The sequence below is a fragment of the Odocoileus virginianus genome, chromosome 13 (genome assembly GCF_023699985.2).
Source record: "Odocoileus virginianus isolate 20LAN1187 ecotype Illinois chromosome 13, Ovbor_1.2, whole genome shotgun sequence".
In the NCBI taxonomy this organism is placed as follows: Eukaryota; Metazoa; Chordata; class Mammalia; order Artiodactyla; family Cervidae; genus Odocoileus; species Odocoileus virginianus.
In genome coordinates, this window is record NC_069686.1 from 29,157,967 (window position 1) to 29,175,205 (window position 17,239).

At 41.3% G+C, this 17,239-nt stretch overlaps 1 protein-coding gene across 14 annotated transcripts in view; it reads right to left on the reverse strand.

The window, feature by feature from the left end:
* Positions 1 to 17,239, reverse strand: part of PKP4 (plakophilin 4) — a 256,119-nt gene that overhangs the window by 24,444 nt on the left and 214,436 nt on the right. For all 14 annotated transcript variants that reach the window (XM_070476164.1, XM_070476166.1, XM_070476161.1 and 11 more), the window contains 3 exons: positions 16,326 to 16,458; positions 15,007 to 15,220; positions 71 to 254 (listed from right to left, as the gene is read on the reverse strand). In XM_070476164.1, coding sequence (XP_070332265.1) covers positions 71 to 254; positions 15,007 to 15,220; positions 16,326 to 16,458 — 531 coding nt within the window. The remainder of the gene's footprint in view (positions 1 to 70; positions 255 to 15,006; positions 15,221 to 16,325; positions 16,459 to 17,239) is intronic.

Genomic DNA, 17,239 nt, shown 5'->3' on the forward strand with positions numbered 1-17,239 from the left:
ATCCTAAAATCAACTTAGCTATGACACATATTAATCACAGACAAGCGGAAAGAAGAAATAAAATATCTACCTCAGGCAACCTGTTGTATTACGCAGAACGAGTGAAGTCTGAAATTTAATTTTATGATCATCATCAAAAGAAGAGTTATTCCATCCAGAATGTGGAACGATCACAGTGTTTGTCAGGGTCGAGAGAGCATCTCGGATGATTGTCATCTTTACGGCATCACATGAGGATAAATTCCATAGAACTCCTAAAGAAGGCAGATTTTAAAAGCAAATCAATTAGAAATCCTGCAGTTTTAGAAATGAAACGAGCATATTAGCATTAATTTATGGGAACTCAGACTGTTCCAAACCTAATCTATGGCCTGAATTTACAACCAGGCTGGGGCTGGACCTCTAATAAACGTTGAGTGAACATATGTGAGTTTCTGGTTTATCACCAAGTCATCTTTAGGCAAGATGACTGTGGTTTTGCAAAGCAAAGCAGAGTTACGTCATGAGGAGGACGGGCAGAATCTAATCAAGGATCACAAATATGATGCATCTGTGATGGTTGTAAAAACAAGGTTCCTGTATCATCTCTTACATTTAATGTTCTCTGTGACAAACCATTTTTACAATTTAGTACTTGAAAAGACCTTCTCTTTCTCAAAAGACTTACACTTTCTCTTCATCACACTTTCTTTTCTTACTTTCGCTAGTGGGAAGCTCAAGAATAAATATTATGTGTGCAGTGACTTACTGGTACAAAGAATGGTTACACATTTGCTTTGTCTCCCTTATTAGAAAAGGTTTAAACATTTCTGTTTCCACGTTAACAGTGTTATTAGTATGTGCAAATTACTACCGTTCCTTTTTGGATACAGGCAAGACACTAACAATAAATTAAAAGCAACTGATACTACAATTCATATCAAGATTCCTAGGACAAAAGACCTTAAACATAGCTTATTAGAGTGTTACTTGAATCACAAACATACTTGAAGGTCTTCATTTCTGTGTCAACCATAAGAGGGTTAAATTATTGCTGCAGCATGCATATTTTCTAATAATTACTCTTTTAGAAATTAGAGAAAATTCAAGATTACACCTACTCTAATTTTTACATCGATGCATTTTCCTAAGTAAGAGGGAAGGGGACGGAGAAGAGACGGTGCAGCTGGTTCCTCTGCCTTGAAGTCCCTCAGAACCCTACACTCCTGACGGATCCTTGGCAAGCTGCTTTAGTCAGTACAGTGCTTTAAAATTATCAGCACACAAAACGTTCGAGGCCCTGTGGGGGGGGCGGGGAGGAGTTGGCAAAATCTGCCCATGTCCATGGAAGCGTGTCGGGCTTGTGAACATGACTGAAGAGTGTCAGGCCAGAGACAAGACTGAAAACTGCTGCTCTGGGTCTGGTGACCAAGAAGCCAGCCTAGAAACTACACAGCCTTCTCGGGGCCTCACAAAATCACAGGGCCCTTTATAAAGGAGGGAGGCAAGAGAGGGCTGACAGGAGCTTGCTTTCTTTCTTTATGAAGGGAGGAGGAGGGGTACAAGCCAAGGCCAGAACCAAAGAGAATACTCTATGAACCGAGAGGACCATCGTCCCCCACGTGTCTGCCCTGACCCACCCACATGGCTGTCGATGGTCAATGGAGGAGGCAGATGCCGGGCTCTGTCTTGGGTCCTGGTTGCTCTCCCCTCTCACTTGGCTTTGACTTCCGGGCCTCGCTGACTGGGTTTCCTTTCTTCCCCCAAGACACTCTTTCACCGTTTCTCTGCTCCTAACCTTTGGGGTGGGACAGCCCACCGTAAGCACAGCTTTTCAAAACCTCAGCCTTAGCGGTGACCCACCTTGTTAGGCTCGGACTCGAGGGGGATTTGGACAGTTCAGAATCAGGAAAAGGAAAGACTCTGCTTTGTCTCAAAGCTTGTTCTGTCCACCACGACAGACCAGTTTCCATAATTATCTTGTGGCAGATGCACATGGTAGGTGCTCACAAAACGAACTTAAACTCCACAGCTGGACCTACTTCTCTATGGATTCTGAGGGGTCTGCTGAGCTCCCAGGGGAAGCCAGGGGAGGGGTGGGTGGAGAATTGGTGGCAGGGCTCTGGATCCTACCCCAGTTCACCCAGAGTGGCTCCAGCCTCTTTTGTATATACTGGACTTCACCTGTGTGTTGCTGTTTGAAAAACTGGGTTTTGGGTCTAAAAGACGAAGGACTGTATTAGGGGAAAAATATCTGAGGATGGATGACCACAGAACAGACCATGGGAGCTAAGAATGAAAAACGAGTCTCTGAAGGTTGGTTCTGACCTAGATGATAGGTGAGTTGAGAGAAGACAACAGGTTGAGGTGCAGAAGGGTGGGTGAGAGCAGCTGCCACAGATAAGGCTCTAATATTTCCTGCCAACCAGGTCAGCTTCACTGCCCAGGGCGCTGAAGAGGCCTGTATCAGGGGCAGCATGTGGCCCAGAGGCCGTGGTGGCAAAGGTCATTTCCCAACCTCCCCTGCTGACAATTTTATATCATGTGATTCCTAAGGCCATAAGAGCAATTTTTCGTTCTGCAAAATCATTTCACAGTCCTCATTCTACAGAATTCTACACATGGAGGAGAGCTGCATTTTCCAATAAGCTACGTTCTACTTCACAGAATAAATGCATTCCAGTAAAATCCACTTAAGGCAAGGTTATGGAAAGTAAAGTCTATCATATTGTACGCTATAGGTATAAAATGAGATATATCTATACAGAAAATTAAACAGTGTTGAGTCACAAACTTCAGGTGAAACCATGCCTAAGAAGGGGGCTAGTTCTTAGCACACTTATCTTGAAGCTGATGCCTAGAGGTTCTCTGATCGCTGGCAGCAAAGCTTGTTTCTCATGGTTCCTGCCTCCACTCCTGGCCCCTTCTAAGATCTACTCTGGCAAAGGATAGTTACCAGGTTTGGGGATTGGCCTGATTTTCTGTTCCGGAATGAGAATTTTGTCTGGCTCTTTCTGTTCCTTGTCCAGCATTTAGAAGGATCAGTGGCATTATATGTCATTTCACAGTCTACTACCAGCCATTACACCTACTTGGGACTGGACAGCAGAACGTTCACAAATCAACAGCAACAACAGTAACGTGGCCATTTACTGTGTTCTTACTCTTTGCCAGGCACAATGTGCTTTACACATAATACCTTAAAGAGTCAAGACACACAAAATAAACTTGCCATTTAATGATTTGGTGGGCTTGAAATTCCACGTTGACTTTTTACAGTATGATGAGCATTTTTATTTCTAAATTTAATATTAATTTAAATTTCATTAGGCAAGTATAGTAGGTAAGAAATACTCTCATTCTTTTATATGTCTGCTTACACTTATGCAGGGCACACAATAGGAGCTCAGGAATATATGTTAATGGATCCACTTAAACAGCCTGTATTTGTTTTTAGATTTCTGTTTTATTGCTTGCCTGTCAGATTTAGTTTCTAAGCATTCCTTCTTTTTCGAGTGTCCTGAGGATATCCTTTCATGTCTGTAACTACAGGGAGAGGGTTAGAACAGTGGTGTGGATCTTCAAGGGAATTCACCAGCATAGTTTTGCTTGTTTTTCACCTGAAGACCCAAATGGATAGTTGCTGAAACAAGCACCTTAGTTATGGGGTTAGGGGAAGCACATTGCTGATCCATCTCCCAGAACCAGAAGTTATACCAAAATGCCTGGGTCCCCATCCCTCAAACTGCAAAACTGCAGGGTCAGTGTTTCCCAAACATAAACTGTGAAATTATTTAGAGATATGTAATCCTTCTGTAGATGTACAGAGCAGCAGACTAGGTTATCTTTTGGTCAAGCTGGATGACTCATAAGACCAGTCTGCCATAGAAATTTAGGCTTCATCTTCTGCAACTTCAAAAAATGTTCAAAATTATTCTTCATCAGAAAAAAGGAAAGATTCTATTTTTGATATGCTTGTGGCATCCACACAAAGGCAGCTTTCTGATCCCACACTAAGGGTTACATTATACCTCCAATCATGCACTTTCCCATATAACACTCAAAACTACACTTGGTATGGATTTAACTCGCCATTTTGAACATCAAAGCAAGTTCCAAGACATTGGTTTTTCTTCCCCACTTTCTATTTAAAAAATAAAGGTTATAGAAAGCTAAAGTAACCAGTTCTGATTAACCAATATTAGATGAAGAAGGTTCAATTAAACTTAAAAGCCTTAGCTATGGAATGATTAATTTGACTTTTCTACTTGAAGTAAAAAGCACCAGTCTTAAGACCGACTATTAATACCTGTGTGCACCCACATCACTAAAGTAGTAATAAAATAATGTTCTTTCCACTTAGTCTGTCTAGGGTTTCATTTAATGGGTCAGGGAGAATGTTCCTAGAGCAGTAAGTAATGAATAGAAAATACACCAACTCGCACATGCAGTGAGACTGATGAGAAATAGAGAGCTTCAGGATTAGCATTCTCCATCAACACGCTAAACCCCCAGCTCCAACATCCTAATGTAGAATGTGCTTCAGAGATATTCAGCAGCACACTGCCCTGTCTCTGGGGTCCTTAAAAGAAAGTTAAAAGTGAACTATAATTCAGCTTAGGAAACTTGAGGTTTTTATTCAAAACAATTAGTTTTTTTGTTGTGAGAACTATGAATGTGCATAAACAAATTTAGAATATGTTAGGGGAATTTCATGCCTCCTATTGAAGAAAACGCTGCTTGTTCTCAACCACATGAAAAAGTACACATAATTAACAGTAACCAGTAACCACAATGAAATACTGCCATATGAGATGAAAGCTCATTTTCCCCACAAAGAATGAATAAAGTAATTATAATACCATCTCACATAAATCTTTGGCTGCAGAATTTTGAAAGAGCTCACATTTAAAACTAGCTTTATAGCTATTCAAAGAGCCAAGTGATAATTTTATAGTTAAATTAGAAATGGATTTTACCTGATTAATTAAACTAATAGCACTATTTGAAAAATGTATTTCTTAAAGGATATTAGAAAACCAAACAACATTTGGAAAATGCTACTTTTCTTTTTTTTTTTTTTTGGAAAATGCTATTTTTCTAGTAGCATAAATACATAACAGCCTATGCAATTTTTTTCTGATATGAAATAAATCTAAACCCATTAATTTTTATATAGTATTCATGTTGCTTCCTAGTTATTAAAAAAAAAAAACCAGAACACCCAACACCAAACAACACAAGATTTCATGGACACTGCAAAAAAAAAAAAAAAAAAAAAACAGCCAAAAAAGTACTAGTGCACTTCAGGTATCACTGCTGATCACCCCCTGCATTTTCTTTCATAAGTTGGCCTCACACTCAGTGTCTGTTCTTGTTTTAGTTATGCTCTTTCATGAGACGTCCACCAGGCACCCAAGCCACAGGGATGTGAAGAGTATTAACTCAGAGGAGGGACAGTCAGGTCTTGGCCCCACGGTCCCCTGCACAGAGCAAGCATCATGACAAATCATGTCATGTTTCAGTTCTCTGGGGGTCAGAACACTGCGTGGTATACATGTTCATCCCCTCCCAGCTATTCTGTATCCAGGGACCCCGTGGAACAGGCTGCAGTTGTGTATACCCGCCCTGCAAGCATCTTTGAAAAAGGGGGGTAGAAATATTAGACCATCGAGCATGTAAAGTATAGCTAGTCAGAACCGAGATGTGCTGAGGGTAAAACAAGCACTCGATTACGAAGACCTGGCATGAAACAAGTGAATGTTGAACACCTTACTAATAGTCTGCATACTGCTTACAAGCTGAAGTGATATTTTGGAACTATTGGGTCAAACAAATTATACTATTAAAATAAACATGTTTCTCTTCCTTTGTAATGTGGCTACTAGGAAGTTCACAATGACATGTGCCCTGCATGGACACTTCTACTGGCAAGTGCTGGTGGGGTGCTTGGACATCAGACACTAAAGGATACAAGTAGGCCGGCCCTTGGCGCCCAGGAGGCCTTGACACAAACAGTTACAGCACCAGGCAGCAGCGACCAAGGAGTCACCAGGAGGAAGAGCAACAAGGCCAGCTTGCATGTGGTCAGCAACCCCAAGTGGCAGGTGCTGTGTTTATCACTGGGGAGCTGGTGCTGGTGAGGGGGCCTTGCCAGGGGTCAGAGATCACCAAGGAAACAAGTCGATCAGATTCTGGAGCCCACACTCGCTCCCAATACCAGGTTACCTCTCCCTGGATGTTCACTGAGCAGGCAAAGCTCCACCTTGGTGTGGAACTGGAGACCATGGCATTCAAGCTGGAGTGTGAAAGGCAGAAGCCAGGGGGAAGTGGGCTTGGGGCGCTCTCCCATCTGAGAGGGGCAGGAAAGGGGGAACCATGAGGCTGGGGTTGGCCCAGAAGGGAAGGTGAGCACAGGGGCTGTAGATTTGGGTGGCAGGTGGGGAAGTGTGGACTGTAAGGGCATGGGTCATCCCAGGAGGGGACAGTGACACTAAAGGACCAGGAGGGGCAGAGCCTGTGTCCAAGGACAGTACTTCAGGGAGCATGTGATGAGGACCTGAAGGAGTGTGGAGGGCATGGGAAGGCAAAGAGGAAGGGAGGATGCTTGTGATGAGAATTTGGAGCCTGATGTAAGCTGAGGGTGATGTCAAAGATGAGTCAACAGTTTAGCTCATGTGTGAGACTATGGTGCAGTTGACAGAAACAAGGAAATCAAGGGGGGAGTGGGAAAAAATAGCGTGAGAAGTATTTGCTATTTGTGGCTTCAGGTAAATGTCTCAAACTTTCCACTAGGACAGGAATGCTGTGAATAAATTATGATACTGAGACAGAAATGAAATAATGGGAAAGCAATTACTATAAGAGTGTCTTTAATTATAGTAATGGCTTTCTCTGGATAAATTCCCAGGAAAACAAGTCATGGTGGGATAATCATCTCCAGGGTTCCCAAGATGAGACCATCTCAGCAGAGATTCCTAAAGTGTGTGTGGTGACCCCCAAACTAGCTGAATGTGCAGTCCTGAGCCCGGCTTACAGTCCTAGATCCTGGCTTTCTTCTTCCTGTGCCCCTGCTGCCAGCCTAGGCTTTGCTACGCTCATTGCTGGTTGGCACAGTGGCATCCTAGGTGGGGAGCAGTGTGGCTGCCTCGAGAGCTGGGTCCCACAGGGAGGCCTGGCCCAGCCAGACTGCAGGGCTTGCTTTGTGAGATTTGGTTGCTCCCTGAGATTTCCTGCTCAGCTAATACATACTGCATGCCAGGCATGGGAAGGCTAACTCGGACCCTGCTGTGGGCATGGTGGTCAGGACCTCCACTTCCCATCGCAGTGAGTGATTGCTCAGATGCTGCACACAGTGCGGTCCCAGCCTGCATATTCAACTGGAAGGGGACCGCTCTGGCTGTTTAAATTTTTCCCAGCCAAAGGACCCAAATGATTGATCTTTATCTGTATAGAGTCTTTAAGGAACGTAAGGGTTAGCCTTTGTTTCTGTGATTTTTCAGGTACAAAGGTGGATCACAGCATCTTTAAAAAGATCTATCAATTTCTAAAGCTCCACTTACAGACCCACATTTGCATTTCATCATATTCTTTCTTACCTAGGTAATTTCCCAACTTCAGAGGCAGGTTGAGAGGATTAATGACATCACGAAGGGATACATTCCTATGCACCCTGGAAAAGCATTCCCTCTGAAAATAAATCAGCTTACAATTCAGAATTGCTGACTAAGAATGGCCCGTAAGGCACATAAAGGATGACTGCTTTTGCTGGGGGGCAGTTTATAAAAGTGAACAGGTCACATGAAGGGAAATCCTTCTAAGAGAAGTGCTCTGATGCAGAGGTGGCAGTGGGGGCAGAGACCTAGCCACCCTGGTGATTTCCAGGTCACTTCAGGCACTGACAGAGTTAGGTCATTTACACTACCACAGACTCCCCTGGGAAAAAGTTCCTGCGGTTGTAGGTTCCACAGCTGACTTCTGTGTGTTCCAGGAATGCACTTATGCATTTGTAATGGCACTAAGGCATCTGGGCCAAGCAGAGCAGCTGAGAGACAGAAGTGCCTCCAGTCCTAGGTCTTAAGAGATCAGAAAGACTCCGAAACTGCAAAGGACCCGAGAAACATGGTGCAGTCTTCTGGGCATCTTTCTGAGGTATTTCATCATGTGCTCTCATCCTTCTCACACTAACATGCTGGCTAGTTCACTGAGACAGCGTCGTTAACGGGGCCTGGCTCGTGCTGAGATACCCCACCCAGACCAGTGGCTGACCACTTGCATTCTACAGGAGTCTCTGAGTCTCCCCACTTGACTGCCTCATCCTGCTTGGTGTTCAGAAGCCTACGCACTAAACAGAATGCCACATTCCACTTTCAGGGGCAAATCTTTTCATACTTAGACTGCAAATCTTGAAATACAAGGCTCAGATCACATTTCACATGTTTTTGAAGAAAACTACCTGATCATTAGTTTGATGTGGTCGTGCTAGTGATCAAGTTCAAAAATATTTCTCTATACAAATTCAGATAGTAAAGGAGATATGGGATTCCCACCCCCCCTTTTGGTGATAATTTGAAAGATTAAGACAAATGAGATGTGAAAATGGGCTTTTGCACCCTACCCCAGACTTGGGGGATGGGCTGGGGCAGGCAGAGGCAGGGAGGAAACAGCTCCCATCTGGAAGCCAGGGAAGCCAACCTCTCTGCACCCTAGTTTCTTATGCTGAAATACCAGGGGCAGAATAGAAGATTTCTTTATGGCCCTTTCCAGCTCAAAGTTCCGTGACTTTGAATTAGCAGTTGTTGCATTTATCAAGCTATTTTTGTCTTGCTACCAATGAAACTTTTGTCATTTTATTTCTCATTATTGATTTTTATGGTATGAAATGTTCAGTAAAGAAGAGAATGCATTTAATAATAAAATGCTATTATTTTATAAAGTGGGCCAAGTGGTAAGGATTCTACTGACTTGTGCTGAGAATTGGGGGGTGATGCTGCTTGATTTCTGAAAACTACCCATGCGGCTCCAAACAGCTCTAGGGGCCCACAAAAAGCACAACAGACAGTAGCAGGCCAACTCCTCTCTGGATCAGAGAATAAATGACTGTTTTGAAGGCACATTAATTAGGCCAAGGGGACATGTTTAGCAATTATTTCATCCTGTAATGGCAAGCAACCGTCCAAAAGGCTGAATGCATGTCCATTAAGCTCTGGCTCTTTATAGGATGTCCTGCTGTTTGCTAAACTTTAGCCTGGCCCATCTACTCTTCCTTGGTGCACAGCTATCATTTTCTTACTAATTTACTAATTAGAAATACGGAGCTAATGATCAGGAAAGGAATATGCATAATTTCACGTTCTTCACAGTGTCTGGAATGCATTGCTGGCATCCAAAAATTTTAAAATAAACAGAGTGGAAATATTTTATTTAGCCATATGGATGAATAATCACTTGCTAAATTGGAAGGAATGTGAATATGGCAGTCATTTAAACAAAGTCCATTATTATCCAAAGGCTACTTTTGGGTATTTAACACCAGTGTTAATAGGGGTAAGAGAAGTGTGATAATTTTAGGACATCTGGTGCATTAAAAGGCAGGCCTCCAGATTCTATGCAATATCTTCAATTTCTACAATTTTAAAAAATGATACTTTCAGGATACTCAATAACTTGAAGCTGATATATCCTAGCTTAGAAACACTAATCATCCTGAACAAGTAAATTCAACACATTTTTTTCTAGTAACAAGATGATCCCACTTTTCATCCATAGACTGTGACCTAGTAGATGTTCATGTTACAACCCAAGTAGGGGAAAACCATACTTCATTCAGCTTTCAGGTTTAAGCACAATAAAGGCAAAAAGTATCATTGTAATACAAACCTCACCTACACATATCAGCAGTTACTGGAAGAAAAGCTCATTAGGTTTCAACCTGGAAAATGTTCAACACAATGAAGAAAACACAGAATCATGTTACATATTAGAGAACTATTTTAATTAACAATGACAGCCACACTTTCCTGGGAAAATACACTTGGCCAAAAGTATTTTTTCCTTTTTTCCCCTGAAAATAAATATGTGGCCCAATATGCAGGCCCTGGACAGTTATATTTAAAGCAAAGGCAATGCATCTTTTTAAAAGAATAGCTAAAATTTCTTCACTGAAGTGTGTTAGGAATGCCAAACTGAAACAAAAGGAACCAGAAAAAAGGGCTTTGGATTAATAACTAGGTTGAATTACTTAATATTAAGAACAACAGAACAAGGGGATACCAATTTTCAAGTGACACAATATTTTGAACATGACAGTTGCATTGAGCTTTAACATTTCATGATCCAAAGTTGACTATAACTTAACTGAAGAACTCTTAGGCTATACTTACAAAGACCAAGCATCATGCAAGGTTGGCCAGGGTCAGAGTATTTTGTGGAGACATTGGCAGAATATTAGTATGTGGAAGGATATCTTCTAGGAGATGGGCAAGTGATAGGGAATGCTGGGTGATGAACTCACATAGAACACCCTGCAAGCCAAGTCTGGAACAGATGTGTTTTAATGAAAATGGTTCAGCCTGGGACATGCTTTCCCAGTTAGGAGCAATCTGGAAGGCTGGATTTGGGGCTATGAGTGTGCATGCTTAGTCACGTCCGACTGTGCAGCCTCATGGACTGTAGCCACCAGGCTCCCCTGTCCATGGAATTTTCCAGGCAAGAACACTGGAGTGGCTATTCCCAGGCAAAATGAGCTCCTCAGGGCTTCTCTTCCTTGCCTCTCCATCATACTTAATGTTTTCTTGGTGCTTTCTGGACAACCCTGCTGCTCAGTCTTAATGACTGAGTAATGACAAAGTAATGACTTCCCTGTCCCTGTGGGTTCAAGCAAATTGTGGGCAGCTTGCACACCAGGGAAGCCACCCAGGGACTCCATACATTAGATGGCTGATGGGCAAAATGAATTTTGAGGTCCCTCCAATCCTGTTTTAGAGACAGTTTATGAGTATTTGACTTGAGGAATAGTTAATAAAAGAGCAGAAGGATCTCTAGATGTTGTCATTCTCTAAAACATATCAGGGATTAGTTGCTCTTAGAACACTACTGAGGACTTCCCTGGTGGTTCCAGTGGTTAAGAATCTACCTGTCAATGCAGGGGACACGGGTTCAATCCCTGGTCTAGAAAGATTCCCAATGCCATGGGGCAACTAAGCCCATGTGCAGAAGCTGTGCTCTGCAACAAGAAAATCCACTGCAACGAGAAGCCTTTTGCACCGCAACTAGAGTAGCTCCCACTCACTGCGACTGGAGAAAGCCCATGCACCACAATGAAGACCCAGCACAGCCAAAAATATGAATAAATAAATTTTAAAATAACAATAAACCACTACTGATCATTAAAGCTCGTACTACTAAATTCTGGAACTGAGAAATGTGAATAAATTTTTCTTGTCTCCATAAATCTTAACCTACAAATAAATGTATAAATATAATACACATACACTGCCAAGTGACTATGCTCAATTTATGTTATGACTTGGTAGTTTCATATTAGGTAGATAATGTTTACATACAAGTCAAACTTGGGCTGACATATAGCATTTTGAAACTGGAAACTCAATTCTGTACGTTCTCTGGTCCAGCTCCTTTCTATACTGTCATCTCAGTGAATTGTTTACACACTGGCTACTCCCATTCCAAAGCAAAGCCTACTTTCGCAAAAAACATTTCATAAGTAATCCATCCACACACCAGTATAAATTGTTACAGGTACAAGTAGAGAGTTATAAAACAGTTGTTAATATTCCCTACCCTATAACTATGGCCAAAAAATACTTCTAAAATAGGCTAAAAGCTACTGGCAGCTGTTTCTAAGACAGAAATATCAGAGGTTGTTGCTAGTTTTATATTGGAACTGATACAATCTATTAGGGAAATAGCTTTTTGAATTGGGAAAACTCATATCCTCCTTTCAAGGTCAAGGTCCAAGTCTTAAAATATCTTGTGTTCTCAGCAACTTAGTACTGTTCCCAAACAGAAATGATGAAATATGTAATAAAGCAGCTAAATTAGCACTCCCATCCAGAGTGTGCACCAGGTAAATCAGTACATAAAAGTCCTTAGTAGTAAAGTCTGGCTCTACTTCAAATAAATTTGATTTATTCTAAAATGAAAAAGAAATCACCAAACTTTCATGCACTTTACTTCTTGTTTATCACTAAATCATAACAAATTTCTTGAGCTCAGTTCAGGAAAGACACTGTAACAATTCCTCCCAAGGATAAAACCTCAGAAACAAAAAAGCTGCCAAGACTCCTTCCTCCTGTGAGAAATTATGACAGAAGAGAAAAAAGCTGCACATTATGGATGTAAGGACCAAGCCATGATAAATCTGCCTAGTTAATCAGAAGAGAACCAGACCTAGTAGATGCTGTGTTCCCAAGGTCAGGTTGACCCTGGATTGCCCCTGGTCCCTCAGGGAGCCTGCACACATTATTCGGTAGCCTTGCTGGCTGCACAGGTGTGTTACCGGGAGAAAATATTGAACATTCACATATATGTTCAAAGTGATAGGAAAGAAATGTCATATGAGGAAAGAAAAAGCTCATATACTGCAAAACACTGTCTTCTCTATGCCTCCCTAACAGGGAGCTTAAGATAAATTTTCGGGTGTAATCACAGTGACTGTCCTAACTTCTTAAATGGGTATGTCTATAATCTTTTCTTCTTAATTCTATTTCCTGTTCTAATTTTCATTTCACACACACACACAATACACAGTATGTAAATACAAATACACAGTATGTAAATACAAATTTTTTTTTGGTGTGAGAGGGTTTGATGTGTTAAGAACATTTTATAAAGAGGAAGTACATTCAACTAAATCAATATATAGTTTAGATGTGTTAAAGCATTTATATTCAAACTTTATTAGGGCAAGCAATCCATTTTGGAGTTTAAGATTATACATAATGTGAATTCTACTTTTAGTACATAATTTTCATACTTTATTTGAATACAGGGTATTTACTTTGAACATTAATATCTTACAAGAAAGCTGAATCCCCTTAACTAAATATTAGATTCAAGATGGTTTGTTATTAATATATTCCTAAGTGTGACTGAATAAGAGCTGACAGAATCTAAAGCTCTGATTTTACAGTGGAAGCCATTGGGGAATGGGTTTAATTTTGAAAAAAATGTTGTTAAATTTTAAGTTAACTATTTCAAGCATGAAAAACAGCAAAGCAAATGTAAAACAAACACCCAGATGTCTACTACCCCTAGTTTTGTTAAATGAAATTGAATTCTGAACAATATGGGTTTGGAATGGGTCCACTAATAATGTGACTTTTTTTTCAATGCTAAACACTACAGTACTGCACAACTGGTGTTTGGTCAAATCCATGGATGTAGAACTGTAGATATGGAGGAACTATATATGTGGAGGGCTGACTGTAAGTTATACACAGAGTTTTGACTGCACAGGGGATCAGTGTCTCCAAACCCCAGGTTAACCAAGGATCAGCTGCATTAACATTTTGTCTTATTTGTTTTAGAATTCTCTTTCTTTTTAAAGAAATGGAGCTGGATTTTACGCCCCAATTCCTTTTTCTCCACGTGAACCCTGTAGATGTAACCAACTATCCTGAATCTTTTATCATTTCAATAAAACATTTTACCTTTCTTGTGTGTCTCTACCAAAAAATAAATTATAGCCTCAACCTGCATACTTTAACACTTATACTATAGTATCATACTGGTTTATCATTCTGCAAACATTTGTAGAGATTTATCTGTTGCTATAGATAGTGCTAATGCACTTACTTTAACCCTTCTATGTAGTTTCACTGGGTGGATGTACCGCCATTTATTTAACCACTTCTCTACCAATGAATACTCAGTATTTCCCCCTAATATTTTATTATAAATAACGCTGTCATTTATTCACCCTCCTGCAGAATGGTTTTTTCAGCTTGACCTCAAGACAACCAGTGTTTCTCTGGGTTGCTCACTCCCTACATTTGACAATCAAGCCCTGGCCATGAAATATTTCTCTCACTGCTCCCTCTTCTCCACTGCCCACTACCAATGAATAGTACAAGCTATTATATCTAGACTTCTACCCTCCTCACAGCCCTCTCAGGTGCCAGGCTCCTCCACTTTAAGTCAATCCCCCATCCAGTTGCCTGCAGGAAGAATGCATTTAAAAGTCCAAACTAGCCATGCCATGCCCCACAATCCCTCCCACTGCATGGGGAACACAAGTTCCCCAAACCAGGCCTGTGTTTCTCTCTGGTCTTGTCTTCTTGCAGAATCCCCCTTCTGCTGATAGCTCTGCCCCTAGATCCCATGCTGTCTCTGAGCCTCTGCCTGTGACTGGAAATATATCCCCTCTGTACCCAGCCAATGCCTCCTGAACCTTTAGGCCGCCTTTGGTTTCACACTGACCAGAGAACTTTCCCACCCATCAGTTGTGCTCGCAGTGCAACCTCCACTGAGTTTGGCACTTGCACTGCTCACTGACATTCACAGCAGATCACTTGTGCTCCACTGGAATCCAAGTGCTACATGAGGGCAGGGACTTTTATTCATTTTACATCTCCAATTACCTGGAGAAGTGTCTGAGATACTAACAGGCATTCAGACACTGGCTGAACTGAAGGGGCAGGTAGCCAATCCATTAAGTACAGTTTATTTTCATAACAAAGGAAACCAAATCTATTTAAAATGAGTAATTACTGTGGAGTATGTAATGAAAAATAATGTTTTCAACCCTTTGTGAACAAGACATCTGTTAGCTGATGCTTGCTCACTAAGGAGTACAATGCATGAGACCAGAAGAGATGACTGTAGCACTGCGAGGGCCTCCTGAGTCATCGGAATAGCTTGGGCAAGCCATCGTCACAGTTGTGAGCACTGCGTCATCATCTCCCACCCAGACCTCCTCAAGTCCTTCACAATGCCAGCACACACGGGCAGAGTCTAGATGGTTTTCTACATCTCCTCCAAGACAAGATCACGCTTTGTACCCACCTGTGACCAGCTCCCTCACTTCTGCATCAATAGATTTTCTCAACAGTCGCAACAGGGCAGGTATTCCGCCAACATTCTTCATTGCTATTTTATTTTCATCTGTAGACTTGCCAAAAACAAGGTTTCGGAGGGCACCACAAGCATTCTTCTGAACTTCCAAAACTCTGTGGTCCAAAAGGTCAACCAGATGCTTGATTCCCCCTAACCTACACACCTAGAATGAAAAATATTAAGTACCAGGCCTAAGTGACATGTGGTCAAAAAGGTCAAACAAAAGACTATTATGGAAAGATCATGGAAAACAGAATAACTTCAGATCATTTCAAAAGGGTACTTTTTATTCTAAGAAAACTTGCTTTATAAATTTTAAGGACACTCTCTAAGATGACACGCCTTTCACAGGTTCATGGCTTAAAGGAAGGGAGACCCTGGATGGATTAAGGGCCACATGCAGGCAGCACAGTCACACATCAGCCTCTGAACGTTCACAGGGATCACACTGTTTCTGAGTTAAATGCACAGATACACAAGCACAATAAAGCTATGCGGGGTTGAAGAAAACACAGGAGGGGAGTTCTGACTGAAGTTACTGGCTTTCTAGAATTGTGTCTCTGGGTGACTCTCCTCTTCTAAATTTTCTTCCATTTGTCACTTCATTAGTATGTCATATGACTATTTTGGGGCTTTATCTACAGCATCCACCTTTAGGTCTGTAACTGTGTGTTGTTCTAAATTTTAAGGGATGAAAAAAACAAACCCTGCATGATACTGCAGGGGGAAAAATGGCTTAAAATGTGAAATCCAGCCAAAACCAGTGACTCACTATTTTCAATAAAAGCCCCAAATGCTTAAAATCTGAAATAAAATATTCATTTATGTTCAGAATTAGTAATGGCTATAAATCCTTTACTTAATTATGTGTTGGCACCAATCTTGACCAGAATCTCATAAAATACGTGAGCTCACAAGTACACATTATAATTTGTATTTAATAGATTTACAGAAAATCCTTTTAAAACTGCAGGTTAAATTGATTTTGCTTCATGTTTTATAAATAAGGTAATGAGTGGACACATGATTTGAAAAAGCTAAATGTATTTCCAGAAATATCCTCATTGCAGCTTTTCCCAAGAAATATTGAAATACATAGTTGAGAAGTAAAAGAGTAACTGGTATCAAAACATCTTTTTGAAAAGGCCTCTAGATGCACTGGACCACTTCTCAAGCACGCAAGCATGCAGCTGCGAAGGAGAAAGGTACTGCTCCGCCCTCCCGTTCCCCGCCTGCTGCCTCGGGCATCCCAGGCGCTGCTCCTCTACCTCCATCTTCACTTTGTTGTCACCAAAGCACAGGTGCTGCAGGTAGGCCGCTGCGTTGGCCTGAACTGACGGGAACTGGTGCTGCAGCATGTGAATGACTTCAGGCAGCTCAGGATCACGCCAGGCAAACTCCCTGCAAGAGAAAAACACGGCTTCAGAAAGGAAGGCCCGGGGTCCATCACAGACTGAACGAAACATCTGTCAAAAGAAAAGAGTGGAGACCACAATAGGATGCTACAAAAATCCTAAAAAATAAATAAATTTTAAAAATATACAGAAATAATATTTTTCCACTGATGAACATATCACAGATACTTATGATCTTAAAGAAATCATGGTGCACAGAAAGATTCAGGGGCACAAAGGAGGTTCTTAATATGAGTTACTTTTCCATTGTTGTTTTCCTTCTGATTCTAATTTTATGCCTTTCTGCCTCTGCAAGAAATTTGCAGGTGCGAGTACAAGTGCACTTCAGCTGGGTGAGAAGATGTCACGTCTGGGGAGGGAGGAAGAAGGCTAGTGGAAATACTGCATGCCTGCTGGTTTATAAGAAATTTAATATATATTGTTGCTCTTGATTACAATAAATATGAAACATGATAAAAAATTTTTTCCCAGCAATCCTATATCCAGAGAAAACCACTGTTTATGTTTCCTGTTGGTCTTTTTTCAACATACCAAGTGTGCACAGGTGTGTGTACAGAATTTTTAAAAACTGTATTATTATTAAGTAGCATGTAATATTTCCTGAGCACCTATTCTGTTCCAGGCACTATTCTAGGCATTTTATGTATGTTAATGCATTTATACTTAAAGCAGTCTTTCAGATTTGGAGGCTGAAGCAGAAGATCTAAGCAACTTGCCTAAAGACACCTAGGTAGTCAACAGCCGAGCAACATTTGAACCCAGGCATC